Below are 13780 nucleotides of genomic sequence, written 5' to 3'. Positions count from 1 at the left end.
ATATGTTTGTGTTATGATGGGATATGTTTGTGTTATGATGGGATGTTTGTGTTATGATGGGATATGTTTGTGTTATGATGGGATATGTTTGTGTTATGATGGGATATGTTTGTGTTATGATGGGATTTGTTTGTGTTATGATGGGTGTGGACAGAATGGACAGCAGCCGAGGATGGGTTCATTCAGACTGACTGAGAATGGAATGAAAGAGAGAGGTAGAGTGGGTGTTAATTGACCTCAAGGATTTTGTCTGACCTTAATGTCAAATCTTTCATTAGTAGTAACATGTTCATTACTGTTGTTGGTATGACACAAAGCTAGCTTTGAAGGACCATGACCTGAAAAACCTCAAACATTAGGAACAAATACAATCACATATTATTAAGGGTATTATGCTTATTTATTTATGAATATGATCCCCCTATACAAGATTCATTGTGGAAGTCCATACCAGAGACCACAGGGTAACTCACCATGAGCTTATTGGGGGCAGGTCTTTCTTTGGGGAGCCGCCTCATACTGAAAAGAAAAGAGATACAATACAGTGTTTATCCAGCAACTAACAAACTGTGCTGTCAAACACACAAGTGTGTTTGTGAACTTCAATGGCATCATTTCAGGTCTTGCTCGAAAAAGAGATAATTGATCTCAAGTGACTACCTGGTAAAATAAAGGTTAAGGATTTCCATCTGTAATAAGGTATTCAGTAGGGTGGCTTTAGGATGCCTCCTCCACACAGAGGAAGTTATGCAAGAGAAACCTTGACCAATGATGAACATCAACTCAAAAACCACAGGACTACACAGTGCAACAGTTTCACACGAGAGTAATACAATGAACCAGCAGCCCCTAGAATCAACCAAATGAGGTTATTAATCTGTGTGTGCATGTGCATGTCTACACTGAATGTGCTCTATGTCCACTTGTTTGGATGAATGCATCCTCCATAGTGTGCATGCGCACCCACCAATATGTGCATTCTCTGTGTTGTGTGTGTGTGTGTATGTGCACACTATCCTTTAGAGCGACCTACATAGGGACTTTGAGGGATTAGTGCTGGGGCCCGTCTGAAACTAGCCGCGTTATTGGGTGATGTATCACAGCGGGCGGGGCCACGACCCTCTAAGAATAGCCTGGGAGATGCTAATGCCAGTCGCGTGCCAAGGCCTGGCCGGGCCCCCATATCTCTCCCTGTCCTGAGAGAGAGAGCTGCCCTGCTTGAGTAAATAAGGCAGGGACGCGAGGTAAACAACAGCTGGCTAAGTCCACCGGTAAAGCACTCGCAGCATTCACACACGTGCACTCACACACACGTGTGTTTTATTGATTTCATGTGATTTCGCCTTTATTTCACCAGGCAAGTCATTAAGAACTAATTTACACTGGCAAGCGGCAAGAGCCACTTACCTCTTCCACCCGACGGGCCCGGTACCGGTCCCGAAATTACATCGTGTCATAAATCAATATCTCTAGAGTGTTCTACAACAGTAGCGATTTTTATTTCAAACATATTCAAGTATAAACATCATAACCATGTCACAACAGCATTTAGAATGTATATTATCATCAATACGTTAGTTTAGGAATAGGTTAAAGTGTGTATTAGATAGATTTTCCTCTTCGAAATGTCTGTATATTCCGTGAGAGGCGACCATCTTGTAAAACCTTGAATCATGGGAATTGTAGTTATTTTTCTTCAAAACTACACTTCCTGTAACGTTCTATGGGGTTCAAGGTTCAGAGTTCTGTATGAATTATTTCAATAACTCTTATTATTCTGGATAATTCTACCACAAAACGTAAAGTTTTTGACAAATATTGAAACGCAGTTAGTTTCTCTTCCCTATTGTTAGCATGCAGCAACAATTAGATCTGAAATTAGTTTCAAAACGGTTGTACTGTAGTGAAAATAAAAAAGTACAGTAGATTACAGTAGATTTCATTATCTGTTCTTATGCACGCCTGGTGATACTAAATCCAAATTTAACTCGGGCATTTGAAATATAATATATGTGTAAATTTGCGAATTGGCTATAATAAGGTAATTTATAAGCCTGCTATTCTATATTCTATAATAATATTTCAAATTGCATTGGTCCGGATGGGAGAATTCAGTACTGTATCTACAGAACCTTCTGTTTAATCATCTTCCCTTTATTCATTTCCTTAGATTTTTTGTACACATGATCTCAAGAAGGTACTGCACGCGATCATGTTTGGTCATTATTAGCATGGTGTTATTCACCATGGGCGGCACGGTGGTGTAGTGGTTAACACTGTCGCCTCACAGCAAGAAGGTCCAGGGTTCGATTCGCGCTTGGGGACCAGGTTTCCATGATGCCAGGTACCCAGGTGGGGTATCTCCCAGGCCTTTCTGTGTGGAGTTTGCATGTTCTCCCCGTGCTCGCAAGGTTTTCCCCCCGATAAGATAAACCCAATGGAAAAACATGCACAACAAATCGCTAACGCTATGGCGTCCTTGACGAAGACGGACAGGAGCACTTGGATTGGTCCCCGGGGCGCGGCTCACGTTGACGCCCTATCTGCTCCCGGCTGCCCATGGGGGGAAGGACAACGGGATGGGAAAAGTGCAGAGAGACATTTCATCAGCGACTCAGTGCATGTGTGTGTGTGTTCCTGTGGGTCGCCCATCTCGCGCGTGTGTTAAAAACTGCATGACAAATAAAGACTTCTAGTCTAAGTCTTCTAGTCTAGTCTAGTCTAGTCATCACAATTTAAGCAAGCCTAGTAATAGACACAATATTTCTGACACTGGGAATTAGGGCTGGGCGATATAACGATAACGATAAATATCGCGATATATTTTAATAATCGATATCGAATATCGAAATAAAAAAAAATCGAAAAATCGTTTTTTATTTTTTTTTATTTATTTTTTTACCTGCAACAGGGCAGTTTTAAAACCAGAGACAGTGGACAGACTTGTCTTTCTTGCCTGCAACTTAAAGTAATGGCTTTGCTTGTCCAAATGACAATACTGACCAAATTCAGATTTCTTTTTCTCTTGTCCATTTATTTTGTTTGCTTTCTAATTTAAAATACATTTTGAAACCGTCTGTACACAGTAGGCTATGTGTGCTAGCAGAACTAGACTCCAGTCACGAGTCACAGTGCACATGTGCGGTGGTTTGTCCACCAAAAAAGCACCAAAAGATCGAAAATAAACTAGCAGAGCCAGAACTGTTCAACTCCTCTGGAGCCTGAGAACTGGAGTGTGAGGGGATGTAACACTAAAGATGGCGGCAATGACAAAGAATTGCTGCAAAATAAACATACATAATGTTGTTAAAAAAAAAAAAAAAAAAAATGTTTTTTTTTTTTTTTTTTTATATACTTATAACAATTCGATAATTATCGATATCGAGAAATAAAATAAAATTATCATATCGTTATCGCGATATGATTTTTTTCCATATCGCCCAGCCCTACTGGGAATACATTCACTGAGGTCCATAGATGTCCCTAGATACCAAGAATATGCAAATAGCCCTTGTAGAAGTGGAGCAATATTCCATTTACTTAGGTATGTATTCTTAGGCGGATTTTCAGAAAATAGGCTCCGGGCTTATGAGGTTAAGGGAAGGGGAGGTGGGCTAGAAGATAGAAACATGTTAAAAACACAAAATACATCTATAATAATAATAATAATAATAATAATAATAATAATAATAATAATAATAATAATAATAATAATAATAATAATAATAATAATAACTAAACATAGGCACAGGAAAACGGGCAAGCAAACAACAGTCAACAAACGAGACCCATAACAATATTATGGGTATATTAAATGGCAGAAAAACTGCTGCAGGAATCAGTTAGAATGTCTGAAGGCAGAAATGGCAATACATTTATCCAGTTTAAAGGTCAACCTCCACGTTGTATTTTTGTTCAATAAACAATGTGGACTAGGCCAACAGTGGCTTTCATGAAGAAGGGGAAAAAAGTATTGAAATTGACCCAGTTTTAGCGTTTTTATCAAACATTTTGTCTGCCCAACACAATCACCACGCACGTGCATATTTTAATCAATGGTTCATAACGTGCGTGTGTAATCGAAATGATCGTCACAACAGGTGCAGGGCACCAGGGGGCGCTGAGAGTCACACAGCTAGTGGCAGGCAGAGAGCCTTGCTACTACTAGCCGAATGAAAATGTATCTGTTTCACCTCACTATTGCTCCGTGATTATAGCCATCCATCCATCTCTAAAGCTAACCACTATTTGTAAAAGCCACAACCACGTTACCATATTTGTAATAATGTAAATCATTGTGTCGTTGTACACATATTGTGTTTATAACGTTAGTAGATAACATAGCTTAGCTTGGTAGCTATTGTGCTAACAACATATCCCGACATCCGGCTCGCTGGCCGGCATGAACGGCCGACCCAAAATGGTTCTCTCCTCTCTGTACACCCCGTCCCCACGGGTGCCCTGCCAGGGGGCCCATGGACGCGACGGCAGCCGTAGGGTGCTCGAGCCCGTAAAGGCTAGTGTTACACGATAGCTATGAGCTAACTAGCGCTGCGGGCTCCGGCGCCCTGCGGCCGCCGCTGTTGTCGAGTCCACAAGCTCCTCCGCGGGGACGGGGGCACACAAAGAGGAGAGAACCACCCGCAGGGACGGCGGGCTATAGGCTAACGTCAGTGAGTGTAGTAGTCCCGACTGTAGCAGGGACGGCGGAAATATAGGCTAACTGTGATGCACCGAGTGAGCCACCATTGATCTAGTACTATGACCCGGACGGACATAAGGCATACGTTTCCTGAAGTGACGTCACGGCCGTGCTAGGTGCTAGCGTCTGATAAGCTTTTAGATTCGGCTCATTAATATGCACTTGTTGTCCTGTTGTGACGTCGGCGTTTGATAAGCTTTTTTGATTCGCGCGTGCATGTTATTCGTGCATGGACCTTTTTAACTCTTTCAGAGTGGCATTTCCGGTGTCAAATGGAAAAAAATAAATAATTAAATTATATACCAATGATGTAAACTACCCATAATTGATCAGTAGGGTTTAACCTGGAGGTTGGGCTTTAAGGCTTTTTGCAGAGCATTCCAGTCTCAGGCCACAGTGAATCCAGACAGTGATGCAAGACAGAGTGAGGAGCGAGTGCTATGTGCGACAGACATTGGGTGCAGCAGGTAATACAGGTAGGGGGGCTGATAGGCAGAGAAGAGTCTTGTAAATGAGAGTAAACCAGGGAATGTTACGACGGGTGTGAAGGGAGGGCCAGTTGACTGAAGAGTAAAGAGTGCAGCACTGTGTTTTGAAGGGGGCACAGTTGTGGCAAACCGGATAGTGGACGTTTGCATGCAGACCTGTATATTATGTCACTGTAATTGAAGATGGGGAGAATGGTCATTTGTAAGAGGGGGAGTTTGGCAGAAGAGGTGGAAGTGAAACAATTTCTATAAAGGAGTGTGAGTTTGGCCATCAGCTTATTAGACTGCAACTTAGAGACGTGGTGAGAAAAGGATTAGCGTGCCGTCTAGCCAGATGTACTTCTAAACAATGACCTTCCCACAGAATCACATAGCCTTAGTCTTGGAGGTGTTAACACATTCTGCGCCATAAACAAGTTAACTTGTTATTGGCCACCATGCGTTGAGCGCCAGAAACTAGTTAACTCGTTTTTGGGATCGTTATTTCATTTATTCGCTATATCTATTCATAATTCATAGCTGCGGCCTCTGGTATCCTCTTCAGAGCCTGTCTGAGCTGGCAGACGGTGAACACCGCCCTCTACTGCCAGGCGGAGCTATTGCATCTAATTGAAAATGGGTTGGTGTGTTTTAGGAGGCGATCTGAGCCGGGCGGGCAGGGTTTAAATACTCGGGTGAACCAGTTCTATACAACGGTGGCATCGAGCAGTAACTCCGCCCGCCCGTCATTGTGAAACGGTCGGTAGTGTGGTGCGGACCTCCACAAGCATTATTTGGAATTGCTATCAGATATTTGGATTATCTCTTTTGCATTACATCAGATACAAGGTAAGAAGATTATATATAAATTTGATAGCTGATCTGACATTTATTTCTACCGCGATCACAGCTATATGTGTGGACCGTGTATGGCTGTTTACGTTGGCTGCGGTGGGGCGAGCGCCCCGCTACGACGGTCATTTCATGTATGGACGAGGAGACATACTAATGATAATCTAGCATTGATTTCAGGATGATTAGATAATCAGCCGAAAAATGTCAACGTGATGACTGGATTACAGTAGAACGCCTTTTTCTCACCTTTTTCTTGGAATTACTGAAAAACACCCAAACCACACTCTATTCAAAACAGTATCAAACGGAAATGTACCGATGAAAAAACAATCTGTCTCGGCATGTTGATTAGAAGCAACTCACTGAGACCCGACGGCGTTATTAGACCCATAGATATAATATAAGATATATTTTAAGCACTCACAAATGTCAGTCTAAAACTATATCCATTGAATAAAGACCTGGCGATGAATGGGGTATCAGCGCCCCCTGGTGCTGGCGGTCAATGTGTTAAGAGACAGTTTGAGGAAGCTATCCCGGAGTGTTGTTAGTACAGGTGAAGGACCAGTAGCATGAAGAATTGTGTGCACACATAGGGCATGTTGGTGTCATAATGTAGCTTACAAGGGGCTAACCAATCCAGGACAAAGGCAGGGTAAACATTGTCTGTGTCCTACTGCACAAGATAATCCAATTATTCATGCACACACGCACATTATATTTTCGTAGGCTATGTTGACAATACAAAATAAGACTAGGCTCAACTAGTACATTTATTCTAAATGGTGTTCTCAGTTCAGAGTGCTCTCTGTGTCATCCCAACCCCTTCTCAATTCACTGTCTATGGAGCAGCTTCAGTACTTAGTAGCTAAGCTAGTAATCAAAGATTACTGACATCACACCACCTTGACAGTAATGATGCACTGTCACAACATTACAATGTACAGTATCCACCTAACTATTTGCATCTGTTTGCAACAGCTGATCTGGCTAACATTAGCAGGCAGCTGATGTGATGCACTTGGTATCAACTGCTGGAATTTTATTTCTGAATGTAAAACTACGTTGGACAAATATATCTTCTTGCCCTGAGTGACAGCATCTATTTATTTGACATAATCACTTAATCACAATTGTTTAAGCAAACATTAGTACATTAACATGACACTTGGGTAAAAAAAAATATTGCACATTTGTTCATGAAACAGTTATTGATTTGGGGACAATGAGATATTGGTGTGTATGTTACAGATATACTGCCAGTTGATTAGTTATCTTTAAAGTGCTCTAGCGGGCTCATTTGTTAAGCTAGGGTGAGCATACTGGTATTATGTGAAACTAGAGATCTTGAGGAATTCAAAAGGTACCAGCCATGTCATGCTAGTGTAGCTCACTGGCAAAGAGGGGTAGCTTACATTTGATGGGAGGAGAATGCCATGGGCATGGCCATTTCCAAAAGGGTTACAGAAATAACCAGCCCTCAGCACCACATACTGTAATGCTAATCACATAACTGCAGGTTCTACACGGTCACTGTTTCATGGAAAGCACAGGAATTTCCTAATATTTTGTACATATAAATATCAAAAGCATTTTACATTCATATTTTTTTTATCCTATTTGGATCTGTGTTTCTAGTTGTTTTACCTGTTTGGATAAGTGTTTCAACAGATATCATGTATACAGTATTGTATTTTAATGGAGGGTTAAAGGATACTCACCACTGTGTAATGAAGTGAACAAACTTCTCACTGAATTGGCCGACTGGGAGAATAGGAGGATCCTGAAGAGAGGAAATGGACAGATCAGACAGAGGAAACTCTCAAACACAAGCATTTAAAAACCAAATAAAGCACAAATACAATATACTAAGTCCATTATTTCATACCATTACAGAGATGACATGACACATTTTATTTTTTAACCAACCAGGAAGACTATTTGCACTGCACAGCGGCTCATTCATTCTTTGCATTCTCTATCCGATAAGAGTCGGCCCCAATATCCCTCATCTCGGCAAACCAATCCGAATCAGTCAGTGTTCTCCTTAATCTAAGGGAAACAATCTCCACAGAGGAAGCTTCATAAGTCAGGCTCAAGTAGAAACTCTTCAGTGTCTAGTCTCAGTGGGATGTGGAACTCTTCAGTGTCTAGTATCAGAGGGAAGAGTAACTCTTCAGTGTCTTCTCATCAGTGTCTAGTATCAGAGAGAGGAGGAACTCTTCAGTGTCTTCTCTATCATCAGTGTCTAGTCTCAGAGAGAGGAGGAACTCTTCATTGTCTTCTCTATCATCAGTGTCTAGTCTCAGAGAGAGGAGGAAGTCTTCAGTGTCTTCTCTATCATCAGTGTCTAGTCTCACAGAGGAGGAACTCTTCAGTGTCTTCTCATCAGTGTCTAGTATCAGAGGGAGGAGGAAGTCTTCAGTGTCTTCTCATCAGTGTCTAGTCTCAGAGAGGAGGAACTCTTCAGTGTCTTCTCATCAGTGTCTAGTATCAGAGGGAGGAGGAAGTCTTCAGTGTCTTCTCATCAGTGTCTAGTCTCAGAGAGGAGGAACTCTTCAGTGTCTTCTCATCAGTGTCTAGTATCAGAAGGAGGAGGAAGTCTTCAGTGTCTTCTCATCAGTGTCTAGTCTCAGAGAGAGGAGGAACTCTTCAGTTACTATCACCACCACCAGTGTCGAGATAGGATGTCCCCCATCCTATTCCGTTGCCTTCATGGGGTTCATTACTCATGGGGTATATTCAAGATAGGAGTCCCATAATCCTATTGCTTTCATGGAGTGCATTACTCATGGGGTAATTCACAATGGGGTGTAGTAGTTGCCAACGAGTTTTACATTGCAATTTAATGTCTATCACCAAAGATATTTTGTAAAAATATTCAATATAGTCATTCAACCATCTTCCTCGTCTTCCTATCTACTTAAGTTTTATTCCGGTTGAAATGTACTTGCTGGGAAAAACCGACCTTGGTGAGGCAGTTTTAGACACAGAACAGGACACAGTGTCATCTCAAGTGCAAATGAACCTATTGTTGGAGGAGCACAATGAGGACGAGCAACATAACCTTCAGGGTTGAAGGGAAGGGCTGGGGAGTGAATGGCTTGGCTCACTGCAGTTAAACATGAAATAACTCAGGCTGAAACTACTCAATAAACAAATTGTTTAAAAAACAAATTTGGTTCAGTCGAAAACTGTTTTGCGGCATAATACATTTTTTATTGTCCTTGAATAATACAGTCTGTATTGAAAAGTAAGCCTGTGAAAAAAGGTTGAAAGTGTGATCAGTGGGTTTTCTTTGGATTGATGCAAAAACTCTTTAACTTGTCCTTGGCAGCTCATATTTTTTCATATTGTTTCTAGGGCTTCACACTGTATACAGTAAGCTACATGTTCACACTGTATACAGTAAGCTACATGTTCACACTCTATACAGTAAGCTACATGTTCACACTCTATACAGTAAGCTACATGTTCACACTCTATACAGTAAGCTACATGTACCAGAGTGGGGACAATGTGAGATTAGAGGGAGACAGAGCACTGTGGAGAGAGGAAAGGACAAAGACAGAGATTAGAGGGAGACAGAGCACTGTGGAGAGAGGAAAGGACAAAGACAGAGTTTATAGCGAGACAGAGCACTGTGGAGAGAGGAAAGGACAAAGACAGAGATTAGAGCGAGACAGAGCACTGTGGAGAGAGGAAAGGACAAAGACAGAGATTAGAGGGAGACAGAGCACTGTGGAGAGAGGAAAGGACAAAGACAGAGGTTAGAGGGAGACAGAGCACTGTGGAGAGAGGAAAGGACAAATACAGAGGTTAGAGGGAGACAGAGCACTGTGGAGAGAGGAAAGGACAAAGACAGAGGTTAGAGCGAGACAGAGCACTGTGGAGAGAGGAAAGGACAAAGACAGAGGTTAGAGGGAGACAGAGCACTGTGGAGAGAGGAAAGGACAAAGACAGAGGTTAGAGGGAGACAGAGCACTGTGGAGAGAGGAAAGGACAAAGACAGATGTTAGAGGGAGACAGAGCACTGTGGAGAGAGGAAAGGACAAAGACAGAGATTAGAGGGAGACAGAGCACTGTGGAGAGAGGAAAGGACAAAGACAGATGTTAGAGGGAGACAGAGCACTGTGGAGAGAGGAAAGGACAAAGACAAAGATTAGAGGGAGACAGAGCACTGTGGAGAGAGGAAAGGACAAAGACAGAGGTTAGAGCGAGACAGAGCACTGTGGAGAGAGGAAAGGACAAAGACAGAGGTTAGAGGGAGACAGATCACTGTGGAGAGGAAAGGACAAAGACAGAGGTTAGAGGGAGACAGAGCACTGTGGAGAGAGGAAAGGACAAAGACAGAGATTAGAGGGAGACAGAGCACTGTGGAGAGAGGAAAGGACAAAGACAGAGATTAGAGGGAGACAGAGCACTGTGGAGAGAGGAAATGACAAAAACAGAGATTAGAGGGAGACAGAGCACAGTGGAGAGGGGAAAGGACAAAAACAGAGATTAGAGGGAGACAGAGCACAGTGGAGAGAGGAAAGGACAAAAACAGAGATTAGAGGGAGACAGAGCACTGTGGAGAGAGGAAATGACAAAGACAGATGTTAGAGGGAGACAGAGCACTGTGGAGAGAGGAAAGGACAAAGACAGATGTTAGAGGGAGACAGAGCACTGTGGAGAGAGGAAAGGACAAAGACAGAGATTAGAGGGAGACAGAGCACTGTGGAGAGAGGAAAGGACAAAGACAGATGTTAGAGGGAGACAGAGCACTGTGGAGAGAGGAAAGGACAAAGACAAAGATTAGAGGGAGACAGAGCACTGTGGAGAGAGGAAAGGACAAAGACAGAGGTTAGAGCGAGACAGAGCACTGTGGAGAGAGGAAAGGACAAAGACAGAGGTTAGAGGGAGACAGAGCACTGTGGAGAGAGGAAAGGACAAAGATTAGAGGGAGACAGAGCACTGTGGAGAGAGGAAAGGACAAAGACAAATGCTGCGTCCCAATTCTCCCCTTGGCCCTGCCCCTTGGCCCTACGGCTCCGTTTTGTGCATTCCCGCGAAGTGTTGGGGTGTCCCATTTCAGTTTGGATCAAGGGGTAGTGACGTTTCAGCCCTCCAAATGGCCCTACAAACGGAGTCTGCCAAGATGCAGGCTCGATTTCAAGGGAGAGATGGTATGTCCCAGAATGCACTGCAAACCTTTCGCAAATCAAAGAAAAAGAAAATGGCGGAGCGGTACCAGTAATTTAGACAAATGGAAGTATTGATTTCTTCGTAACGAATCATATACATATATATTCTGCAATCTGTTAATACAATTTTCATTCAATCAATCTGCACGGTGATTGATTGAATGAAAATTGTATTAACAGATTGCAGAATGGGTACAATACAGTATGGCTCAATACACACAATTGTTAACAGTTTGAGTGCCAGCCATTAACATTGGAAACATGGTTAAATGCCACCACCCACTTCAATGATAGCGTTGTGAACGCATAATCTCTGTTTTACATTATGGCTATGTGTCTAATCTGCCTGTCGCTTATCAATGACTTATTTGCAGTCAACATTGTCGAAACGGATTGTTTTTTTTAATAATTTTCGTTTCTTAGCATTTTGAAAAGCCCTCGTTTTTCAGGAAAATATATAGATTCCGTGATAAAAGGCATTTACTGGAATATTCTAGAATACACAAAAACGTTGTAATTTTTCGGCCTATTTATGAATCGTTTTCAAATAAACGCTAGATTATCGATAGTATATGTGTACTTATACACGCTATAGAGGCGGGCTGAAAAATCGATTCTCTCATTTCCTCATCAGTGATCACCGCGCACACACACACGCACAGGGCAAACGCTTATATCTCTGTGAAAACAGCTCTGATTATCCTAAGACTGGTCAAATTAATTCCTTACCTGAGATCAGATGTTATCCAAAAAGATTATTCTAATTCCTGATCGCCATTCCAAATATCGATCACGCTTGATTACAGTGTTGAGGCCTGTAAATACATAATCCACGCGTTTTCCGGGCCGGTGAGCACAATCGATCCTTCAGTTGGCTTGACGGAAAAGTAAAATGAGCAAACTGACCACTCCCCCTGCATCAGTGTAAAGTAATGGGGTGCAGTTACACAGGGAGAGACGATAGGGGGCGGTATCTTCCCAATTGAGCTCAGAGACTCTGCAGCACTAACCCGAGGCTCGATTGATGAAATATGAATTCAAATCGCCAATAAATAAAAAAACGACAAACAAACGCTATATAGCGTCGGGGGCACTCAAAGGTCGGCATGAACTAACGACAAAAAGCGTCCATGGCACTCAATGTGTTAAGGGGATGCAGAACAGAGAAAGACTTTCGTCTTGTTTACATCAGGGTCCCCCATTTTCAATTCATAATGAATTGTAAGTAAGGGTGCAAATTGCTCCGTGCAATCCATTCTTTGTGGATCTAGCCCAAAATGTTTGATACCAAAAACCTTTTTATATACAAGCATAAACACTGAAGGCATTCGTTATAATTTACATGGTATGCAGAGCAAGCTTCATGGTCCTTCTGATGTAAGCTGCCTGTAAGTAATGTAAACAGTCGGCGTGTGGGTGAGTTGCGTCATTACGATGTCGGCAACTGAGTGCTAGTGCTGTCCCATTTCGTAGTGCAATTCACCCCTTGTGGCTCCGCTCTGAAGGGTGACTCGAGGGGTAGGGCCAAGGGGTGGGGCCAAGCCGTAGGGCCAAGGGGAGGAATGGGACGCAGCAAAAGATTCATGGGGTGGCTGGGTAGTGTAGAGGGTAGAGGTCGCGCCTATCACCTCAGAGGAGGCATGTGGTAGTCTACACCCTCCCTTTTTTTAACTGCTGCTGTGACCCACTGTCACCTCCATTCATATGTAAATACTGATCGGAACGTGCAATGTAACTCACTGTGCCTTGTATATATATATTTATCTATTTTTACCTTATTTTCTAGCACTCGCTTGTATTTAAATATGTTTAAAGGGGAACCATCTTATAAATGGCCTTTTTCAGTGTTTAGCATTGTTTCCTAGCTATGTGGACTTATATTAATAGGATCTATGTCTCTAATTCTCTGGCGCATTCTTCCAATTCTCCTCTCACAATATTCACCCTCACTGAACTGAGTCATCTGAAAATGTGCATATCTGTGATGTCAGATATTTCTCAGCTGCATAATAATGTGGCAGTTGATGTGGCAGTTGGCACCAGGCCACACAGTGGTTGGAGCCCAGCCTCAAAACGGCTTAAGATCTTGAGGTAGAAAAATGCTGTTTTTGAGTACTTGATTAGAAATACAAAACAATTAATAAAAAAAAACAAAAAAAACTTACAGAGGTGTTCTATAGACTCACAGGAATTGTGTAAAAGTGCCCAAATAGTGAAAGAAATAGTAAAATAGTTCCCCTTTAAGTTAAGTATTGTGTGATTTTGTGTGAAGGACGGACTAGCAAAGTAAGATTTTCATTGTATGGCAAACTGTCTGTTTAACTGTGCATATGACAATAAACAATCTTGAATCTCCCTAGAATGACAGTAGGGCAGCATGTGGTAGTCTACACCCTCCCCAGAATGACAGTAGGGCAGCATGTGGTAGTCTACACCCTACCCAGACCATCAGTAGGGCAGCATGTAGTAGTCTACACCCAACCCAGACCTTCAGTAGGGCAGCATGTAGTAGTCTATACCATACCCAGACCATCAGTAGGGCAGCATGTGGTAGTCTACATCCTACCCAG

General features: G+C 42.5%; 1 protein-coding gene across 2 annotated transcripts in view; it reads right to left on the bottom strand.

Moving 5' to 3' along the window:
• map2k5 (mitogen-activated protein kinase kinase 5) overlaps window positions 1–13780 on the bottom strand; it is a 242248-nt gene that overhangs the window by 43235 nt on the left and 185233 nt on the right. For both annotated transcript variants that reach the window (XM_084337552.1, XM_084337553.1), the window contains 2 exons: window positions 7746–7807; window positions 474–519 (listed from right to left, as the gene is read on the bottom strand). In XM_084337552.1, the coding sequence (XP_084193678.1) occupies window positions 474–519; window positions 7746–7807 (108 nt within the window). The remainder of the gene's footprint in view (window positions 1–473; window positions 520–7745; window positions 7808–13780) is intronic.

This window comes from Notolepis coatsorum (assembly GCF_963971535.1).
Source record: "Notolepis coatsorum genome assembly, chromosome: 20".
Taxonomy (NCBI): Eukaryota; Metazoa; Chordata; class Actinopteri; order Aulopiformes; family Paralepididae; genus Notolepis; species Notolepis coatsorum.
Note: the sequence above shows the minus strand (reverse complement) of the source record. Positions and strands in the feature narration are given on the sequence as shown.